This window comes from Mesoplodon densirostris, chromosome 2, assembly GCF_025265405.1.
Source record: "Mesoplodon densirostris isolate mMesDen1 chromosome 2, mMesDen1 primary haplotype, whole genome shotgun sequence".
NCBI classification, from domain to species: domain Eukaryota; kingdom Metazoa; phylum Chordata; class Mammalia; order Artiodactyla; family Ziphiidae; genus Mesoplodon; species Mesoplodon densirostris.
This window is the reverse complement of record NC_082662.1, coordinates 12,570,266-12,595,489: the sequence shown is the minus strand read 5'-3', so window position 1 is coordinate 12,595,489 and position 25,224 is coordinate 12,570,266. Positions and strand designations below refer to the sequence as shown.

Sequence of the window (25,224 nt, the reverse complement as noted above, 5' to 3'; positions counted from 1 at the left end):
TAAATAAATTAAATAAATAAATTAAATAAATAAATAAATAAATAAGTAAGCTAATGCACCAAAAGCACCTGCACCGGGGCCTGAACATGGTAGTCACTTAATCAAATCTAATATTGTTTTTACAAGGCTAGAAACTTGCCAAACCTGCACTTCCTGGAAGTGTACTCCTCACCATGTTGTGCTCACTGCCCATTTCTAACTACCTGGGTGGCTCCCCCCAGGCTCTACCTGAGAGCTGTCACCCTGTGTTGTGACCCCAAGGCCCCGACCCACTTGTCTCTGAGCCCTACCTGGTTTTTCAAGCTCTGGATCTCTCTCTGTTGGGCATCGTCCTCTTCATGCAGAGCCTGAAACTTGGGTGGGATCACCCTCTCCTTCTGCCTGGAGGCGGCTGTTTCCAACAGCTTCTGCCTCAGGTTGGACACTTGGCTCTGCAGGCTTGCTATCACGGTGTCTTTGTATTTAGATTCAAGTTCAAAATCGGAGAGACGGCTGACTTCTTTTCCCAGCAGCCGAATTATTTCATCCTGGGTGGAGGCCAGATGGGAAATTTACTAGGTGTGGGTCTGGGTGTAAGGCTGAGGCCATTTAAAGAAAGACAGGAAAAATATGGTATCATTCTTTGGGAAGGTGAGGGCAGGCAGGGAGGGTAAAAGCAGACTTTCAAGGCTATCTCTGTCACGTGGAAAATCTCATAGAGACAAGAATTGGGTTAAAATGAGGTACTTGTATATAGACTCCTGTAATGGATGTCTATACCTCACAGGTACGGAAACTTTCCTTTCCCCAAGAATTAGACTTCCATATTAAGAACAACCATCCCACTTGGGAACTTTTGTTGCTAGAAAGTTTACTTAGAATGTTTTCATTTATAATATTCAGCCTAGCACACTGGGGACCTAGGAAGGATAGTTAGGAAAACAACATTCTGTTGGACCACATTCTGCCTATAATGAAGGTTATTTGTTTTAACTTAAAACATTCTGAACTATTTGTTTTCCCTTTCCTCTCTTCTAATATTTCCTGCCTCTTTTGGCTATTCATGTATGAATTTTTTCCAGGTAACTCAATCTGGAAAGTAAATGAGACAGGAATAGTGATTTATTTGCATGGGCTCATGTAAACTTTTGGCTGGAAAAACAAAATTGCTGGCAGACTGTACCCACAGGTATAATTAACCCTGTCCTCCATCTCTCCAGTGAAAAAGCTCTGCAGCCAAAGAATTGGTTAGGTTTTCCAAAAAAGGAAAAAAAAAATCCCCCAAACTTCTCACCAGACGTTATCAATAAAATGTCAGAAAAACTGAAGAAGAAGAAGAAGAAAAAATTCCCCAGAGGCTTTTCCAAAGCAGTCATAGGAGGAGGTAAACGGGCAATTTCTGGGCCAGCTCATTCCCAGGGGAGCCGTCCAGTCAGCCTCACGACCTGCTAGCTCCGTGACCTGGGGCAGGACAGGGTCTCGCTCATGAGAAAGCCTGTCTGACATTGCCAGCTGCTGCCAGGGGCCTTCCTTTGGGTCCTTGTGAAAGTTGGTGGCAAAACTTCAAGAGAGAGCATCAGACATATTCCCTACTCCTGGGCAGTTTCTCCTGTTTCACCCTGTTATGATCAGCCAGGTGCTTATTCATTTTTCATGCAACAAACATTCATCGGGCAGCCACTAAGTGCCAGGCCCCGTGCCAGTGCTGGAATATAAGAAGTTTGCAGAGGGCAGTGGACAGCTGTGGGTTCTGCTTTCCTGCTGAGGGTCCCCTTGCCCTTCTTGGAGGGAGTGTTCCTCCTTCCATTTGGTCTGGGTAGGACTGTCAGTCATGTGCCCTGCTCCTTCCTGTCCCACCTCCCCATGTGCATGTGGCCCAAGCTGGTCAATCAGAGATTTCACACATCGATTACAGAGGGAGAGGATCTTGCCTTCTTTTGGATCATGTAGGCTTGTTTGCCTGAGTTTGTCTTTTCTAACACACAAAGCCAGCCTTATGTAGAAAGCCAGACTCTGAGGGAAACAGAGGGGAGAAGTTGGTAGTGGGGAGGTGTTCTTATGACATTATTCAAGCTCCTGGATCTAGCCATACCTGAAGCTAGTGGCCCTTTAAATTTTCCAATAAGATGAGCTAATCAATGCTCCCCCTCAAGCTAATTTGTTTATTGTCACTTGAAGGAGTCCTGGCAAGTCAGGGTATAAACGACTTATAAAGAGAAAGAATTATTTCTATTATAAATAGAAAAAATTATAAATGGCTTATAAACATTTTCTATAAATAGAAAAAATTATAGTGGTTGCACTATATTTCCAAGTTAAAATTGAGGCAGGTTGAACAATGGCTACAAATAGTTTGCAGTTTTGCCATCCAGTCTATTTCCCCAACCTCTAGTCTGGGCTGGCCCCGTGACTAGCTTTAACCAACGGAATGGAGTGGAAGTGATGCTGCATGATCTCCAGGCAAGTTCTTACAGGCTGTGCAGCTTCTGCTCTGGCCCCCTGGGAACCCTGAGACCACCGTGCTGTGATGAAAAACCACATGCACAAAGGGGCGCACCAGTCCAGGCGTCCTGGCTGATGCCCTAGATGTGGGAAGGAGGCCAATGGAGACCGACCACCAGCCTGGCCAAGCCAGCGGCTTACTGAGGCCGCATGAGTGAGGCCAGGGGACACGAGCAAAGGAACCTTCCAGGTCAACCCATAGATTCTGGGGAATAATGAATTGCTGTTTGAAGCTGCTAAGTTTTGGGATGGCTTGTTACACAGTGATAAATACAGAATCTGAGTGTGGCTTCTCGCCCTTCTGCAACATTTTGCAGAGTCTGGTCCCAGGATGCCTGGGTTGGAACCTCCTGCCTCCTGAAGGTTTGGATTTCCGTGTCTGACAAGAACCCCAGGTAGGTCTGCTCCTCACAAACTCTGAGAATTGCTGCAGGAGCAGGCCCTGGCCCTTAAGGAAAGCGAGATATTATAGACTGCTTCTTTTACAGTAACTTTCAAGTCGTGTCTAAGTGGGGAGAAATTGACCTGGGCCCTTCCCAGGATGGCTTGAATCCACCTGTTCTGCTCGCATCCCTGCTTTAAACCTCTCTGGCTCTTTAACGAGTCTCTTGGCCCAGGCCTCCCTGACTTCAGGGCTCACGTCCTCCTGCTAGGAACGTGTTTTTGCATCACTGTTCCATCACTGAAGGTTGACCAAGTGATTACTGTGTGGGAGTTAGAAGTACCCGCTGAGAAGCTAACCAGAACTGGGTTTGAATCCTAACACTGCTCCTTGCACTGGGCAGCCTTGAACACATTACTGAACCTCTCTGAGATTCAGTTTCCTCATCTGCAAAGTGAGGGTGATAAAATCTATTTTGAAGATGGTGAAGATTAACGAGCTAATAAATGTCAAGTGCACAGGACATGGCCCAGCACACAGTAGGTGCTCAGTACCTTGTAGCTGTAGATGTTATTTGGGATAAAATGAGCAGTGGCCAAACCTGGCTGAATGTCTTGGGAGGAAGAGGTGGTTTCTTGGAAGTAGGAAAAAGGGACAGTCCTTGAGACACAGAGAACAAGAGGCAGTGGCAATCTCGCCAAGGTCCCTCTTGCTGCTGTAGCTCTGTGCTTCCCCGAGACCCCTCACCTTATCGTGCTGGGACAGGTCCTGGTCCACAAAAATTTCTCTGTAGGGCTCTGCCACAGGAATTTCCTCGGCCACTGATTTTTCGGACAGTTCCGCCGCGTTGGTCCACACTAACACACAAGATCAACAGAGAATGCAGAGGAGACTGTGAGTTTCCCCAAAGCCCTAAAGAATATTTTCAGATTCACCTTCCCATTCATGAGACTTATGCACTGAAAGCATTGCAGGAGGCCTGGAAAGGGTAAGAGCTGCCTCAGTTCTCTTCCCCAGCGTTAACTGCACTGAGGCCCTGTGCTGTGTCTCTTTCCAGACTTTTTTCTATGCCGCATAAGAGCTGAGGACCTTGGGCAAGTCATTTGCTCTCTCTAAGCCTTCGTTTCCACATACATAATTCAGGATCCCTGATAGTCTCTGCTATAAAGGGCTATCTGGAGATTAAATAGAATAATGATATAGAGCAGGGGTTGGCAAACTATGGCCCTGTGGCCAAATCTGGCCTTCTGCCTATTTTTGTAAATAAAGTTTTATTGCAGCATAGTCACAGTGATCATTTACATATTATTTATGGCTGCTTCCCAGCTACAAAGGCAGAGCTGAGTAGTTGCAGCAGAGACCATGTGACCCACAAATCCTAAAGTATTTACTATCTGGCTCTTTACAGGAAAAGTTTGCTGACCCCTCATGTAGAGCATTTAGCACTAAACGTTAGCTATATTTTTTTTATTGCAATCATATCTTTTCAAAAAACAAAAATGCATTTACATGACAGAGATTCTTATCCAGCTTACTTTTCAGCTAACAATATCAAAAACATCTTCCCATGTCAGTATTTGAGGCTGTACTGGGTTCTTTTCAAGGGTAGCATTGTGGTCCACTGTACAAGTGTGCCAAACGTGTTTAACTACGATCCACTTGAGAGACATTTAAGCTTTCCTAATTTTTTTCTTATTTACCCCAATATTACAAGGCCTGTTTATATGACTTTTGGGGAGTATGGCATTGTGTTTGGGGGCCCCACTCTGGATCACATCAGACATCTCGCAATTCACTCACATCAACACTGAATACATTTTTTTTTATTGGTGTAGAAACGTTTGTAAAGATTTCTATAATTCTACGTGTGAGATCACTTGGGCCCAAGCAGCGTATTTTAAATTTCCAAGTGACTATGGTTTCTGGACAGTCACTGCACATTCTTATCTTCTTGTGAAGTGAGAAACTGAACAAATTGTTTTCAGTGGTGATGAAACTTTAATGAGTATTAACATTAATGATGAATGAAGCACGCACTGTCATGTTTGTGGACATTCATCATTTATTCATTTTGCTTCTGCATTTTTTATTTATGCATTTTAGAGTCAAAGATTCCTGCCCCCGAGCCAGGTCTCAAACCTGTTTGTGGACCCCAGAACCTCTAGTGGACATAGCTGATGGCCTGTGGTGCCCGGAGAATGCTCAGCCTTGCGTGTTGAATGAGCAGCCCTGGCCACAGTGTTTCCTGGGGCGCGAGGAACAGAAGGGCCTGGAACTTCAGCAGCTGCCCATTTTCTCTCCTTCCACCTCCCCAACTAGGTCCATGATTAGAAAACTTTTATTTGAAGCTCACTGCCCACATCTGACTCTCTTGGATACTGAGCAGCTAAGTCCTAACTGACTACAGCAGCAGTGCCTGATAGACAAATAATGGGAGCTACAGAATGCAATTTTCAATTTTCTAGTAGTCACGTTAAAAAGGTAAAAAGAAGAGATGAATTTTTTAATGATCAATTTTATTTAACCCAATACATTAAAAAAATATCATTTCAACACGTAATCGACCAAAAATATGGAGATATTTTATATTCTTTTTCTTCGAGGCATGAAGCCTTTGAAATCTGGGGTTTATTTTACACTAATTGTGCACATCAATTTGGAAACTTAATTTTCAGGAGGAAGACTTGATCTGTTTTCAGATTCCTCAAGAAATCGGCTCCCACTGGAGGATGGTACTGCCTGGCCTGTGTCGCCAGGGAGGGCCTCGGGGTCTGACCCTAACTGGGCCCCTGTCCAGTCTCAGCTTAGAGCTCTGGCGTCTGATGCCATCTCTAGGGGTGACTCCGGCTGCCTCTGCGACCCTGTCGTGGCTGTCTTGAGGGACGCTTCCCTGCAAGATGATGACCGGAGGGGGGACTTCATCAAACTTACAGAACAGGCTGATCGATGGGGTCCCTTTACTGGGGAAGGTGTGTTTACTCAAAGCCTTTGTGGGGCTAGAATTTGCTCTGAGACTCGCTTTCCTTACACCCAGGAAGGGAGGTGCTGGAGCAGTTACCCCTCACCCACCCCAAACTTCTTTACTGGCTACTGTTATTTATCAGAAAGAACCTAAGGGCCATGTATGAAGAAACTGGCTTAACTCTAGCTGCTGGATCCTTCGGAGGTCCCAGTGGGGAGAAGCCCCAGGGAGGGTCGGGAGGGCTGGGGCGGATATGGGGATGCAGGCACTTTAAGAATTTTCGTGCATGAGCTGTTGGCCAAATGGCAGGGGAGTAACTTTAATATTTTATCAACCCCCAGCTGTCCTGGTGCGCTCCAATAATCACCAGTCTGCAGCAGGGGCAGTATGTGTGCACCTTAACTGTGTCTTTCAGACATTGTAAGTTGTAAATAAAAGTTAAATAACAATCATGGTTAGGTAATAACTTAAATTTTAAATATTAAAATTTTAAATTATTAAAATTTAAATTTTAAATATTAAAATTTTAAATAATTTAATATTTACTGAATGTTCGCTGTGCACCAGGCGCTGTGCTCAGCACTTACACGCAGGATACGATTCCGTCTTCATAACAACCCAGTGAGATAGGCATTATTATTCCCATCTCCATTTTATATGTGAGAGATATGAGGCACAGAGACGTCAAGTCACCTGCTCAAGGACACACAGCTGGTAAGTGGTAGAGTCAAGGGATGAACCTAAGTTTGTTGAATTCAGAGCCTATGCTTTTAACCACTATGCAGTCATGTATTGAAGTGGGAAGATGTTTATGACATATTATTGAATTTTAAAAATCAGGTAGGGAAGTCCTTGGCAGTTCAGTGGTTAGGATTCTGTGCTTCCACTGCAGGGGGCACAGGTTCCATCCCTGGCTGGGGAACAAAGATCCTGCAAGCTGAGCGGCACGGCCAAAAAAAGAAAAAAAAAGAAGGTTACCTATGTTAGGTTCATATGATCCCATTATTGGGAAAATATATATATATATATATATATGAATCAAGATGCTATTTTAATAAATCACTCCACATATTTTCTTTTCTCAGTAATTCTTCCCCACCTCCCATGAGCTCTTGCCGTTAAGATTTGGCCTTGGAGCTGACGTTTTATTGCCTTGTGGTAAAGGAAGGATGAGTATTAATTAGAACAGGGTGATTTTTCCCCCAGGCAAAATGATGTTTTGATTTTTGACAATGTCTGGAGACATTTTTGAGTACCACAGTTAGGGGGGGGGTGGTGGTGGTGTTGCTACTGGTATCTCTGCTGGGTAGGAGTCAGGGATGCTGCTAAACATTCTACAGTGGACAGGACAGATCCTACAACAAGGAGTTATGCGACCCACCTGTCACTGTGCCAAGATTGAGAAACCCTGACCTGATCTGCAGTAAATAACTCCTTGGCTTTGGGTTTTCAAATAGAATTTTTCAAGTCTAAAGCAAGGTGACAGTCTAACAGTAAACCAATTTAATTGGAAGAGCCCAGCTTTGCTAAGAGAGGAAAGAGCTTTCTCGGAACCCTTAAAAAGAGGTGTTTTCTGTCAAGAGACAGCATGGAGGACTGGAGCACAGAGTATTCTCTAAAGCGTGGAGTAGAGAGGCCCAGACAGAAAGGAACTCCCCATGACACGGGAAGGTGAAAGTCCTTTTCTGAGGATGGGGAGAGAGTCAGGGGAATGAGGGCAAACGTTTGGAAACATGAGACCTGGCTGAGAGGCTGAGGAGATAGAGCCCAGGTAGATGTGAGGGACTCTAAGCCATACGACTCATCCTTCATTTCTCCATGGGGGGATGCAAGTCCTTTAGAGAAGCCCCAAGTTCAACATGGCACTGGAGAAACCGGTGATTACAGTGGAAAAATTTAAATGGCGGAGTGAAAAAAAGAAAAGAAACAGCCCATGTGCCATGTATCCAAAGGACGCATTAAAAAACAACCCCAAAAACCCTGTATATATGTTCATAAAACAGAACATGATCCATACAACAAAATGAATGAATCTCAGAAACACTATGCTGAGTGAAAAAAGCCTTGCACAGAGGAATATGTACTACATGGTTCTGTGTACTTGAGATTCTAGAACAGGAATATCTAATCCCTGGCGGGAAAAGAGTTCAGAAGAGTGGGTGCCTCTGGGGCCTGGGGCTGGGAATTGACTGGGGAGGGACATGAGGGAACTTTGTGCGGTGATGGTAATGTTCTATATCTTGATAGGAGTTTGGGTTACATAGGTGTACACGACCGTCAAAACTCAATGAGCACACTCAAGATCTACACCTTTCATGGTGTGTTAGCCAGTCTCCAAGATGGCCCCACTGATTCTTGTCTCCTGGTATTCAGACCCTTGCATCATCCTCTCCAATACTGGATGGACTTTATATTAGTTAGCTGGGGCTGCCACAACAAAACACCACAGGAGGTCTTAACAAAAGAAATTCATTTTCTCACAGTTCTGGAGGCTGGAAGTCCAAGATCAAGGTGTGGGCAGGGTTAGGCCTCTCTCCTTGGCTTGCAGACGGCCACCTTCCTGCTGTGTCCTCACATGCCCTTTTCTCTGTGCACATGCATCCCTGGCGTATCTCTCTCTCTTCTTACAAGGACACCAGCCCTTGGATTAGGGCCCACCCAATCATCTCATTTGAACTTACTCATCTATTTCAATACACTATCTCCAAATATGGTCACATTCTGCCATATTGGGATTGAGGCCTCAGCATATGCATTTTGGGGGAATGCAATTCAGTCCGTAACAAAGCTCCTCTATGTAACCAAGGATATTGCAGAAATGACACAGTTTGATTCCTGAGGTTAGATCCTAGAAGACATTGCAGCTTCTGCCTCACTCTCTAGGACCACTTGTCTGGAGGAGCTGGCAGCTTGAGGATGCTCAAGCAACGTATGGAGAGGTGCACTTAGTGAAGAACTGAGGCCTCTTACCAAAAGCCATGGGAGTGACCCATCCTGGAGGTGGGTCCTCCAGCCCCAGACAAGCCTCCAGAGGACCACAGCCCAGCCACCACCATGACTCCCACCTCATGGACAATCCTGAGCAAGAATCCCCCAGCTAAGCCATTCCCAACTTCCTGACTCAGAGAAACTATGAGATAATAAATGGTTACTGTTGTTTTAGGCCATTACATCCTGCAGTAATTTGTTATGCAACAATAAGTAGCAAATACAGGTTTGGGCACCACGAGTGGTGCAAAATTTAACAAAAACCCTAAAATGTGGTGTGGTTTGGGATGGAACAGTGGCCAGAAGCTGGAGGACTTTGGCCAAGAGTCTTTGAGAAAGCCTGAATAGTCTTAGTAGAAGCCCGATGGCCTTTGAGGAGGCCGTGAGGGAAGGGTTCCAGGAAACTGAGGAAAATGCTACTGGGGTTAAGGGATCCTTGTTAGGTGGTGGCAGAAGGTTTCCTAACAAATTGCCTGTGGTCATGAGTAAGGTAGAAAATGTTTGTGATGAGGCTGAGTGGACAAGCTAAAGAGAGTCCCAGACAGAGTCTTGGAAGGTGCTGCCTGGTTACTTCTTGCTACTTATAGTGAAATGTGAGGGGGAGAGACAGTTAAAGGAAGGGCTGTTAAATCAGGGCAATGTTCTGGGCTTGAAAATTCCCTACCTCTCCAGGTGGCAAATGAAATGTAAGAAACAGGTTCTGGGCAAAGATCAAATCAACGGCACTCTCAAGAAAACACAGTCCAGAGAAGAAGCTGAGGGTGTGGTTGTAAAATCCTTTGTTAAGAATACAGATCCAGGGCAGTGTCCAAGAGAACCCTTCGGTCAAAGAACTGGGCTTCTAAGAAGCTTCTGTCCTTTGTCAGTCTTTGCAGAAGCCCGTGGTGGAAGGGCTTGTGACAAAAAAGTCTGTGGGCGTGGGTTTTGCTTAATAGGATGAACCCCAATAAGAAGCACTGCCAACTCAGACTGACAGAGACCCACAAAAGTCAAAGAAGCGTCTGGACCCCCAAGCTTCTACAGGCAGGAAGCAGGCTATAAAACTATGCAGCCACATCCATGGGACACCTTTCATAGGAAAGGGAGGACGACTCAGAAGGTGGAGCTCAGGGACCAGAGGCACAGCCAAGAGCCCTGGAAAGTCATTTCTGGGCAAGAGTTGGACTGAAGCCCAGTCAAGGAACTGCCGGTGTTTTCCCAGCTGACTTCAGAACTGCTTTGGGCCAGGGGCTCCTGTGTGTTCCCTGGTTTTCTTCTTTTGGAACAAGAGGAGTGTATGGAGCAGTGACGCTATGTCTGTCCCACCAATATGTGCTGGGTGTGTGAGGGACAGACCCTTTGTTCAGAGGTCTTCAGATTTCTGGAAGTAGTACTTGATGAGCTGAACGTAACGTACTACACCCATGAGCCCCATCTGTACCTGGACTTGATTTAGACGAGATTCTGGAATTGGAGCCGAGGCTGTTACTGGGGTGAGATTTTGGGGGGCCTCCGGAGAGAGGAGGAGGAGTGTGAATCATTGAGGACCCGAGGGCAGGCTGTGGTAGCCGGCCTCCAAGATGACTGCTGATAATCCCCACCTCCTGGTCTTCAGGCCTGGGTGTAGTCTTCTCCCACACTGGAGGGTGACGCCCTGGGTAACCAGCAGGATATTGCAGCAATGACAGAGAATGACTTCTGAGGCTTATTCACAAGAGATGTTGCCATTTCCATCTTACCCTCCAGGATCACTTGCCCAGGAGGAGCAGCCGCCGTGTCATGAGAACGCTCGAGCCACTCTCTAGGGAGGCCCATGTGGTGAGGAACCGGGGCATCCTGCTGACAGCCATGTGAGCAGCCGTGTTGGAAGTGGATCCTCTGGCCCACGTCAAGCCTTCAGATGACTGCAGCCTTACGAGGGACCCTGAGCCACAGCCATCCTGCTAAGCTGCTGCCAAATTCCTGACCCCACAGAAACCGTATAGATGATAACACATGTTTGATTTTGCTTTAGGCTGCTACGTTTGGGGAGAATTCGTTATGCAATCATGATAACTGATACACATTCTGTGTTCATTTTACATGAAGGAGACAAAAAATGTTGAGTTCTAGTTAATGGTATATGTGCTGAAACATTTAGGGGGAGGACTACAGATGTGTGCTATTTATTTTGAAATGCATCCAAAAAATAAGATGGATTAATGCCGGACAAGAAGGATGGGTAGACAGAAATGTAATAAGGAGTACAGCAAAGTGTTAGCGGTAGAATTAGGAGGAGAGCTGTCTCTGTAAAATTCTTTTTGCTTTGCTGTATGTTTGAAAGTTTTCACATTAAAATGCTGGGGGGGGGGCTTCCCTGGTGGTGCAGTGGTTGAGAGTCTGCCTGCCAATGCAGGGGACACGGGTTCGAACCCTGGTCTGGGAAGATCCCACATGCCGCGGAGCAGCTGGACCCGTGAGCCACAACTACTGAGCCTGCACGTCTGGAACTTGTGCTCCGCAACGAGAGAGGCCGCGATGGTGAGAGGCCCGCGCACCCCGATGAAGAGTGGCCCCTGCTCGCCGCAGCTGGAGAAAGCCCTCGCACAGAAGTGAAGACCCAACACAGCCATAAATAAAGAAATAAATAAAATTAAATTAAAAAAAAATGCTAGGGGGAAATGGCTGAGTAATTTCTTAACTTGGGTGGTTGGTACATGAGCGTTCCTTAGATGATGATGATGATGATGTAAACTGCAGAGATACATTTCATTTGCTCCTTAGTCTGTTTATTTCAGTATAATAACTATTATTTGAATGGTTGAGGGAAGTGACTAGGTGAGTGGTCCTGAGTGAGACCAGGGAAGGGTGTGGAGGCATCGAGGTACCTGGGGACTCAGAGGGGTCTGGGGCTGGGACACAGAAAACAGAGAATGGGACCTTCACACCAGTGGCCACAGAAGAAACCTGGGAATCATGCCAGGGACTAAGTCGACCCAGCTACTCTGCCAGTAAGCCTGGCAAGGCCAAGAGGATGGTGAAAGACAGGAAGTCTCCTCCCCAAATGCCATGAGGCCTTCTTGGGAGGAGGGGGGAGAAGGAAACCCTGATGGCTGTGTGTCCCCAAAGTGACCAGGCTGTGAGTGACAGTCACTGAGATAACCAGCCTTAAATTTGACTGAAAAGCGTTATTTTAGATTAGATTGAATACATAACCTCCAGAGAAGTAATTTTCTCCATAAGCCTCAGTCTCCTCTTACCTGTAAAATGGCAATAAAATATTTAAAAACCTCCTAAGGCAAGAGGGATTTCAGTTACCAATATGTCTGTACATCTGAGTTGAAGTATATAAATTTAGATTCTGATACAGATTCATATATATTCATATATATGTACAAACACACACACACACACACACACACTCACCACAGAGGTACTGACGTGTGCAGATGGACAGAGCACAGTCTTGGAGGAGTTTGTACCAAAAAGTCAACAGGGAGAATTCTGGTGATAAGGGTGACAGCTTATCTTTTACTGTTTTCTAACTTTCTGCTTATCCCAATTTTTTCACATTTGATTATGTTCTACTTCAGAACCAAAGAACATAAGCAAAAGCCAGAGAAAGACAAATATCATACCATATTGCTTATATGTGGAATCTAAAAAAAGGTACAAATGAACTTATCTACAAAACAGAGATAGAGTTACAGATGTAGAAAATAAACGTATGGAGATACACCAGAAATACAGCTACACGTGCAACAACTCCTACAGAACAACTACTGAACGCTGGCAGAAGACCCCAGACCTCCCAAAAGGCAAGAAACTCCCCACATACCTGGGTAGGGCAAAGCAGAGAGATTCCCACAGAGAGGAGCGGTGCCGAGCGGCACTCACCAGCCCGAGAGGCTTGTCTGCTCCCCCGCCAGGGCGGGCGGCGCTGGAGCTGAGGCTCGGGCTTCGGTCAGAGCGCAGGGAGAGGACTGGGACTGGCGGCGAGAACTCAGCCTGAAGGGGGCTAATGTGCCACAGCTAGCCGGGAGGGAGTCCGGGAAAACTCTGGAGCTGCCGAAGAGGCAGGAGACTTTTTCTTCCCTCTTGGTTTCCTGGTGCGCGAGGAGAGGGGATTAAGAGCGCCGCGTAAAGGAGCTCCAGAGACGGGCGCGAGTCGCGGCTGAAAGCGCGGAGCCCAGAGACGGGCGTGGGACGCTGGGGCTGCTGCTGCCGCCGCCAAGAAGCCTGTGTGCGAGCGCAGGACACTGTCCACACCGCCCTTCCGGGAGCCTGTGCAGCCTGCCACTGCCGGGGTCCCGGGATCCAGGGGCGGCTTCCCTGGGAGAACGCACGGCGCGCCCCGGGCTGGTGCAACATCACGCCGACCTCTGCCGCTGCAGGCACGCCCCGCACTCCGTGCCCCTCCCTCCCGCCCGGCCTGAGTGAGCCAGAGTCCCCGAAGAGGCTGCTCCTTTAACCCTGTCCTGTCTGAGCGAAGAACAGCCGCCCTCCGGCGACCTACACGCAGAGGCGGGGCCAAATCCAAAGCTGAGACCCAGGAGCTGTGAGAACAAAGAAGAGAAAGGGAAACCTCTCCCAGCAGCCTCAGAAGCAGCGGATTAAAGCTCCACAATCAACTTGATGTACCCTGCATCTGTGGAATACATGAATAGACAACAAATCATCCCAAATTGAGGAGCCAGGAGTCAGTGCTGTGCCTCTGAGGTGGGAGAGCGAACTTCAGGACACTGGTCCACAAGAGACCTCCCAGCTCCACATAATATCAAACGGCGAAAATCTTCCAGAGATCTCCATCTCAACACCAGCACCCAGCTTCACTCAACGACCAGCAAGCTACAGTGCTGGACACCCTATGCCAAACAACTAGCAAGACAGGAACACAACACCACCCATTAGCAGAGAGGCTGCCTCAAATCATAAAAAGTCCGTAAACACCCCAAAACACACCACCAGACGTGGACCTGCCCACCAGAAAGACAAGATCCAGCCTCATCCACCAGAACACAGGCAGTAGTCCCCTCCACCAAGAAGCCTACACAACCCACTAAACCAACCTTAGCCACTGGGGACAGACACCAAAAACAACGGGAACTACGAACCTGCAGCCTGCAAAGAGGAGACCCCAAACACAGTAACATAAGCAAAATGAGAAGACAGAAAAACACACAGCAGGAGAAGGAGCAAGATAAAAACCCACCAGACCTAACAAATGAAGAGGTAATAGGCAGTCTATCTGAAAAAGAATTCAGAATAATGATGGTAAAGATGATCCAAAATCTTGGAAATAGAATAGACAAAATGCAAGAAACAGTTAACAAGGACCTAGAAGAACTAAAGACGAATCAAGCATCGATTAAAAACACAATAAATGAAATAAAAAATACTCTAGATGGGATCAATAGCAGAATAACTGAGGCAGAAGAACGGATAAGTGAGGTGGAAGATAAAATAGTGGAAATAACTGCTGCACAGCAAAATAAAGAAAAAAGAATGAAAAGAACAGAGGACAGTCTCAGAGACCTCTGGGACAACATTAAACGCACCAACATTCGAATTATAGGGGTTCCAGAAGAAGAAGAGAAAAAGAAAGGGACTGAGAAAATATTTGAAGAGATTATAGTTGAAAACTTCCCTAATATGGGAAAGGAAATAGTTAATCAAGTCCAGGAGGCACAGAGAGTCCCATACAGAATAAATCCAAGGAGAAATACACCAAGACACATATTAATCAAACTGTCAAAAATTAAACACAAAGAAATCATATTAAAAGCAGCAAGGCAAAAACAACAAATAACACACAAGGGAATCCCCATCAGGATAACAGCTGATCTCTCAGCAGAAACTCTACAAGCCAGAAGGGAGTGGCAGGACATACTTAAAGTGATGAAGGAGAAAAACCTGCAACCAAGATTACTCTACCCAGCAAGGATCTCATTCAGATTTGATGGAGAAATTAAAACGTTTACAGACAAGCAAAAGCTGAGAGAGTTCAGCACCACCAAACCAGCTTTACAACAAATGCTAAAGGAACTTCTCTAGGCAAGAAACACAACAGAAGGAAAAGAACTACAATAACGAACCCAAAACAATTAAGAAAATGGGAATAGGAACATACATATCAATAATTACCTTAAATGTAAATGGACTAAATGCTCCCACCAAAAGACACAGACTGGCTGAATGGATACAAAAACAAGACCCATATATATGCTGTCTACAAGAGACCCACTTCAGACCTAGAGACACATACAGACTGAAAGTAAGGGGATGGAAAAAGATATTCCATGCAAATGGAAACCAAAAGAAAGCTGGAGTAGCAATTCTCATATCAGACAAAATAGACTTTAAAATAAAGACTACTAGAAGAGACAAAGAAGGACACTACATAATGATCAAGGGATCAATCCAAGAAGAAGATATAACAATTGTAAATATTTATGCACCAAACATAGGAGCACCCCAATACATAAGGGAAATATTAACAGCCATAAAAGGAGAAATCGACAGTAACACAATCATAGTAGGGGACTTTAACACCCCACTTTCACCAATGGACAGGTCATCCAAAATGAAAATAAATAAGGAAACACAAGCTTTAAATGATACATTAAACAAGATGGACTTAATTGATATTTATAGGACATTCCATCCAAAAACAACAGAATACACATTTTTCTCAAGTGCTCATGGAACATTCTCCAGGATAGATCATATCTTGGGTCACAAATCAAGCCTTGGTAAATTTAAGAAAATTGAAATTGTATCAAGTATCTTTTCCGACCACAATGCTATGAGACTAGATATCAATTACAGGAAAAGAGCTGTAAAACATACAAACACATGGAGGCTAAACAATACACTACTTAATAACGAAGTGATCACTGAAGAAATCAAAGAGGAAATTAAAAAATACCTAGAAACAAATGACAATGGAGACACGACGACCCAAAACCTATGGGATGCAGCAAAAGCAGTTCTAAGAGGGAAGTTTATGGCAATACAATCCCACCTTAAGAAACAGGAAACATCTCGAATAAACAACCTAACCTTGCACCTAAAGCAATTAGAGAAAGAAGAACAAAAACATCCCAAAGTTAGCAGAAGGAAAGAAATCATAAAAATCAGATCAGAAATAAATGAAAAAGAAATGAAGGAAACGATAGCAAAGATCAATAAAACTAAAAGCTGGTTCTTTGAGAAGATAAACAAAATTGATAAACCATTAGCCAGACTCATCAAGAAAAAAAGGGAGAAGACTCAAATCAATAGAATTAGAAATGAAAAAGGAGAAGTAACAACTGACACTGCAGAAATACAAAAGATCATGAGAGATTACTATAAGAAACTCTATGCCAATAAAATGGACAACCTGGAAGAAATGGACAAATTCTTAGAAATGCACAACCTGCCAAGACTGACTCAGGAAGAAATAGAAAATATGAATAGACCAATCACAAGCACTGAAATTGAAACTGTGATTAAAAATCTTCCAACAAACAAAAGCCCAGGACCAGATGGCTTCACAGGCGAATTCTATCAAGCATTTAGAGAAGAGCTAACACCTATCCTTCTCAAACTCTTCCAAAATATAGCAGAGGGAGGAACACTCCCAAACTCATTCTACGAGGCCACCATCACCTTGATACCAAAACCAGACAAGGATGTCACAAAGAAAGAAAACTACAGGCCAATATCACTGATGAACATAGATGCAAAAATCCTCAACAAAATACTAGCAAACAGAATCCAACAGCACATTAAAAGGATCATACACCATGATCAAGTGGGGTTTATTCCAGGAATGCAAGGATTCTTCAATATACGCAAATCAATCAATGTGATACACCATATTAACAAGTTGAAGGAGAAAAACCATATGATCATCTCAATAGATGCAGAGAAAGCTTTTGACAAAATTCAACACCCATTTATGATAAAAACCCTGCAGAAAGTAGGCATAGAGGGAACTTTCCTCAACATAATAAAGGCCATATATGACAAACCCACAGCCAGCATCGTCCTCAATGGTGAAAAACTGAAACCATTTCCACTAAGATCAGGAACAAGACAAGGTTGCCCACTCTCACCACTCTTATTCAACATAGTTTTGGAAGTTTTAGCCACAGCAATCAGAGAAGAAAAGGAAATAAAAGGAATCCAAATGGGAAAAGAAGAAGTAAAGCTGTCACTGTTTGCAGATGACATGATACTATACATAGAGAATCCTAAAGATGCTACCAGAAAACTACTAGAGCTAATCAATGAATTTGGTAAAGTTGCAGGATACAAAATTAATGCACAGAAATCTCTGGCATTCCTATATACTAATGATGAAAAATCTGAAAGTGAAATCAAGGAAACACTCCCATTTACCATTGCAACAAAAAGAATAAAATATCTAGGAATAAACCTACCTAAGGAGACAAAAGACCTGTATGCAGAAAATTATAAGACACTGATGAAAGAAATTAAAGATGATACAAATAGATGGAGAGATGTACCATGTTCTTGGATTGGAAGAATCAACATTGTGAAAATGACTCTACTACCCAAAGCAATCTACAGATTCAATGCAATACCTATCAAACTACCAATGGCATTTTTCACAGAACTAGAACAAAAAATTGCACAATTTGTATGGAAACACAAAAGACCCCGAATAGCCAAAGCAATCTTGAGAACAAAAAACGGAGCTGGAGGAATCAGGCTCCCTGACTTCAGACTATACTACAAAGCTACAGTAATCAAGACAGTATGGTACTGGCACAAAAACAGAAAGATAGATCAATGGAACAGGATAGAAAGCCCAGAGATAAACCCACGGACATATGGTCACCTTATCTTTGATAAAGGAGGCAGGAATGTACAGTGGAGAAAGGACAGTCTCTTCAATAAGTGGTGCTGGGAAAACTGGACAGGGACATGTAAAAGTATGAGATTAGATCACTCCCTAACACCATACACAAAAATTAGCTCAAAATGGATTAAAGACCTAAATGTAAGGCCAGACACTATCAAACTCCTAGAGGAAAACATAGGCAGAACACTCTATGACATAAATCACAGCAAGATCCTTTCTGACCCATCTCCTAGAGAAATGGAAATAAAGACAAAAATAAACACATGGGACCTAATGAAACTTCAAAGCTTTTGCACAGCAAAGGAAACCATAAACAAGACGAAAAGACAACCCTCAGAATGGGAGAAAATATTTGCAAATGAAGCAACTGACAAAGGATTAATCTCCAAAATTTATAAGCAGCTCATGCAGCTCAATAGCAAAAAAACAAACAACCCAATCCAAAAATGGGCAGAAGACCTAAATAGACATTTCTCCACAGAAGATATACAGACAGCCAACAAACACATGAAAGGATGCTCAACATCTTTACTCATTAGAGAAATGCAAATCAAAACTACAATGAGATATCATCTCACACCAGTCAGAATGGCCGTCATCAAAAAATCTAGAAACAATAAATGCTGGAGAGGGTGTGGAAAAAAGGGAACACTCTTGCACTGCTGGTGGGAATGTGAATTGGTACAGCCACTATGGAGAACAGTATGGAGGTTCCTTAAAAAACTACAAATAGAACTACCATATGACCCAGCAATCCCACTACTGGGCATATACCCTGAGAAAACCATAATTCAAAAAGAGACATGTACCAAAATGTTCATAGCAGCCCTATTTACAATAGCCCGGAGATGGAAACAACCTAAGTGTCCATCATCGGATGAATGGATAAAGAAGATGTGGCACATATATACAATGGAATATTACTCAGCCATAAAAAGAAATGAAATTGAGCTATTTGTAATGAGGTGGATGGACCTAGAGTCTGTCATACAGAGTGAAGTAAGTCAGAAAGAGAAAGACAAATACTGTATGCTGACACATATATATGGAATTTAAGAAAAAAATGTCATCAAGAACATAGGGGTAAGACAGGAATAAAGACACAGACCTACTAGAGCATGGACTTGAGGATATGGGGAGGGGGAAGGGTAAGCTGTGACAAAGTGAAAGAGCGGCATGGACATATATACACTACCAAATGTAAGGTAGAGAGCTAGTGGGAAGCAGCCGCATAGCACAGGGAGATCAGCTCGGTTCTTTGTGACCGCCTGGAGGGGTGGGATAGGGAGGGTGGGAGGGAGACGCAAAAGGGAGGGGATATGGGAACATATGTATATGTATAACTGATTAAATTTGTAAAATAAAAAAAATAAAAAAATATAGTGAAAAAAAAAAAAAAAAAAAAAAAAAAAAGAAAATAAACGTATGGTTACCAGGAATAAGAGGGGGGAGGGATAAATCGGAAGAGAGGGATTGACATACACAATACTATACATAGAGGAGATAACTAAGAAGGACCTACTGGATAGCACAGGGAACTCTCCTCAATACTCTGTAATGGTCTATATGGGAAAAGAAGCTAAAAAAGAGTGGATACATGTATATGTTGAACAGATTCAGTGTGCTGCATACCTGAAACTAACACAACACTGTAAATCAACTGCACCTCAATAAAAATTTTTAAAAAAAGGGGAAAGCAGAAACTGAGACCCATCCTCCTAGCAAAAGCCCCTCCCCTAAGATGCCAAGGAAGCACCCATGAGTACCTTGCCTGATGATGGGAACGCTGTGGGCGGCTCTGTCCACCCCGAAGGAGAACATCTTCTCGCTGGCACTCACGTGCTGCCTGTGGGAGGCTGGTGGGACCATGGGGGGCTCGGGGGACCCCTGCGACCAGCTCCTCTGCACTGGCGCTGGCCAGATGCCTGGGTAGAAGGGGGTCTGTCGTGGTGAGGGTGACAGGTTCAGTTGCTGGGTGGCCCAAGGTGGCTGTGGCCTTGGCCAAGGTGCTGGGTCCCTCACCCATGGGAAGGAGACCTGCAGGGGCAGAAAAGAGGGTCAGGGGAGGTTACGAGCAGCTGGGGTGGTCTTCACCTTTCTGTTCCGGCGACATAATTGCTGCCCTAGATTTCGGCGTATAAGTCACTTCTCCCAAGAATCCCTCCCACACTCTCCCCAAATTTGGGATGGCGGTCCCCACCGTGGGTCACCTTGCACACTATCACACCACCATTTATTGGGTGCAGCCTTCGTGCCAGGCACCCAGTCAAGATATTCACATGCATTACCTCATTTAATATCCCTGATGCTCTGTGATGAGCCCGAGGCTGAGCAAGACCTAGTGACTTTCCCAGGATCACAGATTTGGCAGTGAGCGTCTGAGCTGGTACAACGCCACCTCTGAGCTCTGAGAGGCTGACAGCTTTTTGTCTACCTTGCTCAGCACCGTATCCTCAGCTCCTAGAATAAACCCTTGGCACATACACAGTAGGTCCTTAAATATTGGTTGAAAGAATGAATGAACACATCTCCGAGATTCAAGCCCAGCTCTCCAGGACACACACATCCACACTGTGTGTCTCCCTGGCACTCCCATTCCACCTGTTCCCTGAAGCCGAGAGCTCTGGGGTGGCAGGCACCCCAACTGGCTCGAACCCCAGCTGGATCATTAACCTGTGATCCTCAACATCTGCCACATCTGATTCTTGGCAGACGCTCCATAAATATCTATCGAGGGAACCTTTTTTCATCTGATCCAGCGGAAGATGTCTATCTACTTTCATTAGAGAGCACATCAAAATCCATGTAAACCGGGAGAAGCAAATGCTGAGATGTGCTGACACCTGGCTTTGTCTTGGTTAATGCTGTTGTGGCCATCCCTCCCCATGCCTAGTGGTTAAACCGTGACATCGTGAATGCTACCATTTATTGTAATTACTCACCGATTTCTCGCGATAGCCCTGAAGGGGAGGAGCTCTCCTTATTCCTAGCTTACAAATGAGGCTTGGAGAGGTTAAGGACTTCACCAAGCTCAGGTGGTGGTGGAGAGGTTGGTGGGACTGGGGTTCTGGAAAGCTCTTTCCCTCTCGGTCTCTCTCTCCCTTCTCTGCCCCCCCCCACCCCAGTCTCTTGGCAGAAAAAAACACACTTTTCAAGGAAGAAGCTAAGTTCAAAGGTTTGCCGCCTGTGGCGGTCACGTTTCTCTTTCTGCAGAGTGCAGACACATAATGAGAAACAGGACAGAATGCTTCCGAAATAGGAGCACTGGCAGACAGAACTTCCTATAGCTCCAGCTGGATTGTATTCAAGAGGAAGGTTCTCCACTCACTCAGGTTCCCAAACCAGTCTTTTAGCTACAGTCTTTCCCAGCCAAGTCAAGAATCTGGTGAATTCCCCTGAAGACTTTTTTGGAGTCAGGGAGAACACTGTTCGGGAAAATCAAACTCCAATTGCCTGGCGACACCTGGCCCAGCATTTATGATGACACTGGCCCTGTTGAAACCTGTTTCAGGAACGGACTTGGCAGTGTTCCAGAACTCTGTTACCTTATGTGGAGATTCGAATTTCTCTCCACTGTGGGTACCTCGGTCTCCACCTAAGCTTTCTTCCTTTCTCTCCTTTCAGAAGCTGAGGTGTCCTGCTCCTGCCTTGCACTCACTTCTCCATCCATCCGATCCCTTCCCGTCCTCTACTCTGGGGCTGTCTTGCCTCAATCATTCCTACAACCTTTCCTCATCGATTTAATAAAGATTTATCGAATGAAAGGGCTGAAGGTGGGAAGGGGGAAATTTGAGTATGTTTTACCCCCGCCTGATAGAAAACAAATCTAGAGACCACGGGTAGTGTGGAGGAATTCCCTTTTGTGCTGGGATGCTCAGGTAGATGTGCCTCACTGCCCACTAACTGCCAGGGTGCTGAAGGGAGTGGTCATATCTCATGCCTCAAGTGGTTCACTGCCGTAGTGGACAGGCCGCAACCCACCTGGCTCTTCTGGAAATTCCAGGAATCTCCCTCCCAATCTGTCAGCCCATTGCTGTGGGTGGGGCTAAGCAATCAACCAATCACACTCCCTGGACATACTGATTGGTTCAGTGGTGGGGCAAGTGATCCAATCAGATCCAAGGAGACCCAAGAAGATTTGGCTGGACACCAGGATCTGGAGTGACCTGGTGGGACTTCACAATGCAGCCAGCATGAGGGAGTGGAGCCCAGACATGGAGAGAGGGAAGCTGTTTATTTATTTTTCAAATTGTGGTAAATAACCTGCAACATAAAATTTATCATCTTAGCCATTTTAAAGTAAATAGTTCAGTGGTGTTAAGTATAGTCACATTTCTGTGAGATGGATCTCCGGAACTTTTTCGTCTTGCAAAACGTAAACTCTATTAACCATTAGACAACAACTCCCCATTCCCTCCGCCACCCAGCCTGTGGTGACCAACAATCTGTCTCTATGAATTGGACTACTCTAAGTACCAAGTACCTCAAATAAGTGAAATCACATGGTACCTGTCTTTTTGTGACTGGCGTATTTCACTTAGCATAATGCCCTCAAGGTTCATCCATGTTGTAACATGTCAGAATTTCCTTCTTTTATTTTATTATTTTTGTGTGTGTGTGGTAGGCGGGCCTCTCACTGCTGTGGCCTCTCTCGTTGTGGAGCACAGGCTCCGGACGCGCAGGCTCAGCGGCCATGGCTCACGGGCCCAGCCGCTCTGCGTCATGTGGGATCCTCCCGGACTGGGGCATGAACCCGTGTCCCCTGCATCGGCAGGCGGACTCTCAACCACTGCGCCACCAGGGAAGCCCTTCCTTCATTTTTAAGGCTAAATAATATTCCACCATACAGTTTAGAGTGTATTTTGTTTATCCATTAAGCGTCATAGGCACTTGGGTGGTTTCTACCCCTTGGCTATTATAACTATGCTGCTGTGAACATGGTGGGGAAAATAAGGAAGCTGGTTTTGAGCACTGGCTGGGGTGCTACCCTGAAGTGCTCCATCCCTGAGGCTGGCTAGAGCTGGTTTCTGTTGCTTGCAGCACACAGAGCCTGAACGATAGGGCCCCTAGTGGGAAGGAGCCAAAGATGTATAAACGCAGCAGAGACTCCAAGCTCTTCGGGTATAAAAATTTAAAAATAAAGTTTTTTTTTTTTTTTCTCTGAAGCGTGTTGGTTGAGGGTAGCTTTAGTTGGATGGTTAAAGTTGGTTTTCTCTAGTTTCCCGGCTTGCTTTATCAAAGGGAAGGTCAAGGTTTTCTCAGAAATTGCTGCTGGTAACTACAACGAAACAGGCAGGGAGAAAAGCAAACATAAGAAGAAGACTCACATTAAAAGCCAGCTCTGGGCTGTACAGGAAGCATGGGGTCAAGGTCAGTTATCAACAAGTCTGTTTTTATTATTGATTTATTTTAGATTGAATTCTATTTATTTTTGTCTGTGTTGGGTTTTCGTTGCTATGTGCAGGCTTTCTTTAGTTGCGGCGAGTGGGGGGCTACTCTTGTTGTGGTGCGCAGGCTTCTCCTTGTGGTGGCTTCTCTTGTTTCAGAGTGTGGGCTCTAGGCGCATGGGCTGCAGTAGCTGGGGCACATGGGCTCAGCAGTTGTGGCACGTGGGCTCTAGAGCGCAGGCTCAGTAGTTGTGGCGCATGGGCTTAGTTCCTCCACGACATGTGGGATCTTCCCAGACCAGGGCTCGAACCTGTGTCCCCTGCACTGGCAGGTGGATTCTTATCCACTGTTTCACCAGGGAAGTCTTCAAGTCTGTTTTTAGAAACTTTAGTTTAAAAATACACGCTAATGCCTTTTCTCTTTCTTTGTGTCTGTTCTCTGACCATATGGTATGTTGCCATGGTTGGGTTTTTTGTTTTGTTTTTGAGGTAGCATATGTGATACTCCTGATTTCTTTTCCATACTACCTTTAAAACAGCAGGTTGGGGGTTCCCTGGTGGTTCAGTGGTTGAGAGTCCGCCTGCCGATGTAGGGAACATGGGTTCATGCCCCGGTCCGGGAAGATCACACATGCCGCAGAGCGGCTAGGCCCGTGAGACATGGCCGCTGAGCCTGCGCGTCTGGAGCCTGTGCTCCGCAACGGGAGAGGCCACAACAGTGAGAGGCCCGTGTACCGGAAAAAAAAAAAAAAAAAAAGCAGGTTGTCAACCACCTGGATTAACCATGACCACATCCACGGCTGAATTTATATTAGCTTTAATAAACACAGGTCCATGATTTACTCAAGAAATCACTATCCATTTTGAGAAGATGGGGTTGGGGAGAGTCCTGCAAAGCGCCCTGGGCACAGGCCAGGGGAACACTTGTGCAGCTGCCTGCAGTCAAGCGAGGAATGAAGCAAGGTGCAAGTGGGTGTAGGAATAAGAATTGAAAAAATCCGTGTATATTCGAGTGACCGTGAGAGTATGCTTTCCTCGGTGTGAAAACCAGTCAAGGCTACTGCTCCAGCTAGCATCAGACTAAATGGTTTTCTCCCCTCCTTTTTCCGCAAGTGGGGATAGTGTTTAATTTGCACTGACTAGCTGTGTGGCCCTGGGGAAATTACTTAACCTCTCTGAGTTTCGGATTCCTTGTCTGTAAAATGGGGATCACGGGAGAACCCATCTCATAGGTTGCTATGAGCGTGAAATAAGGGAGAGCAGGTGAATTGCTTAGCACAGTGCTGTTCACGTCAGTGATTCCTCCTGCTGCTCTCCTGATTTCTCTTCTTACAAAACATCTTCTTCCGTCTTATCTACTCAAGGTTAGAGGTCGTCATCACTTTTTCCCACAATTATATAAGAAGCACCTTGTAAAATAAAGTCCCCATTCCATAGTTGTACACCCGTGTTCATAACAAACTTACTCAAAATGGCCAACAGGTGGAAGCAACCCAAGTGGCCATGGATGGATGAACAGGTAAACAAAATGTGGTGAATCCATACAATGAAATATTCAACTGGAATGAACCATGAGGCTATCATACTAAGTGATAATAAGATGGTCACAAAAGGACAAACAATGTAAGATTCCATTTATATGAGGAACCTAGAATAGTCCAATTCACAGACACAGAAAGCATGGTGGGAGGGGAGGAAGGAAGCAGGGGGTTTGATGTGATGGGCTTAGAGTTTCAGTTTGGGAAGATGAACAAAGTTCTGAAGATGGATGGGGGTGATGGCTGCACAACAGTGTGAATAGATTTAATGCCACTGTGAACTGTACACTGAAACATGGTTAAGATGGTAAATTTTATGTGTATTTTACCATAATTTTGAAAATTAAAAGTTAAAAACAAACCCCAAAATGAAATACCTCCAAGGTTTCTCCGAGGTTTGGGGTGATAGAAATGGAGGAAAATGTTCTGAAAGCAGGTTGTGGTGATGGCTGCACAACTCCATCAATATATTCAAATTGATTGAATTGGACACTTCAAATGGGTGATGTTTCTGTTATGTAAATTGTACTTCAGTGAAGCTGTTAAGAGCAAGCAAGCAAACAAACACATGCTGTGATCTAGAGGAAACTTTGGAGGATGAAGGAGCTGTTCACTGTCTTGATTGTGGCTATGGTTTCACAGGTGTACCCATA

The 25,224-nt window shown here is 45.0% G+C and overlaps 1 protein-coding gene across 1 annotated transcript in view; it reads right to left on the bottom strand.

Moving 5' to 3' along the window:
* Window positions 1–25,224, bottom strand: part of LOC132477587 (forkhead-associated domain-containing protein 1-like) — a 129,123-nt gene that overhangs the window by 82,143 nt on the left and 21,756 nt on the right. The window contains 3 exon segments of the mRNA XM_060080020.1: window positions 291–527; window positions 3,611–3,720; window positions 19,413–19,683. Of these exon segments, the coding sequence (XP_059936003.1) occupies window positions 291–527; window positions 3,611–3,720; window positions 19,413–19,683 (618 nt within the window).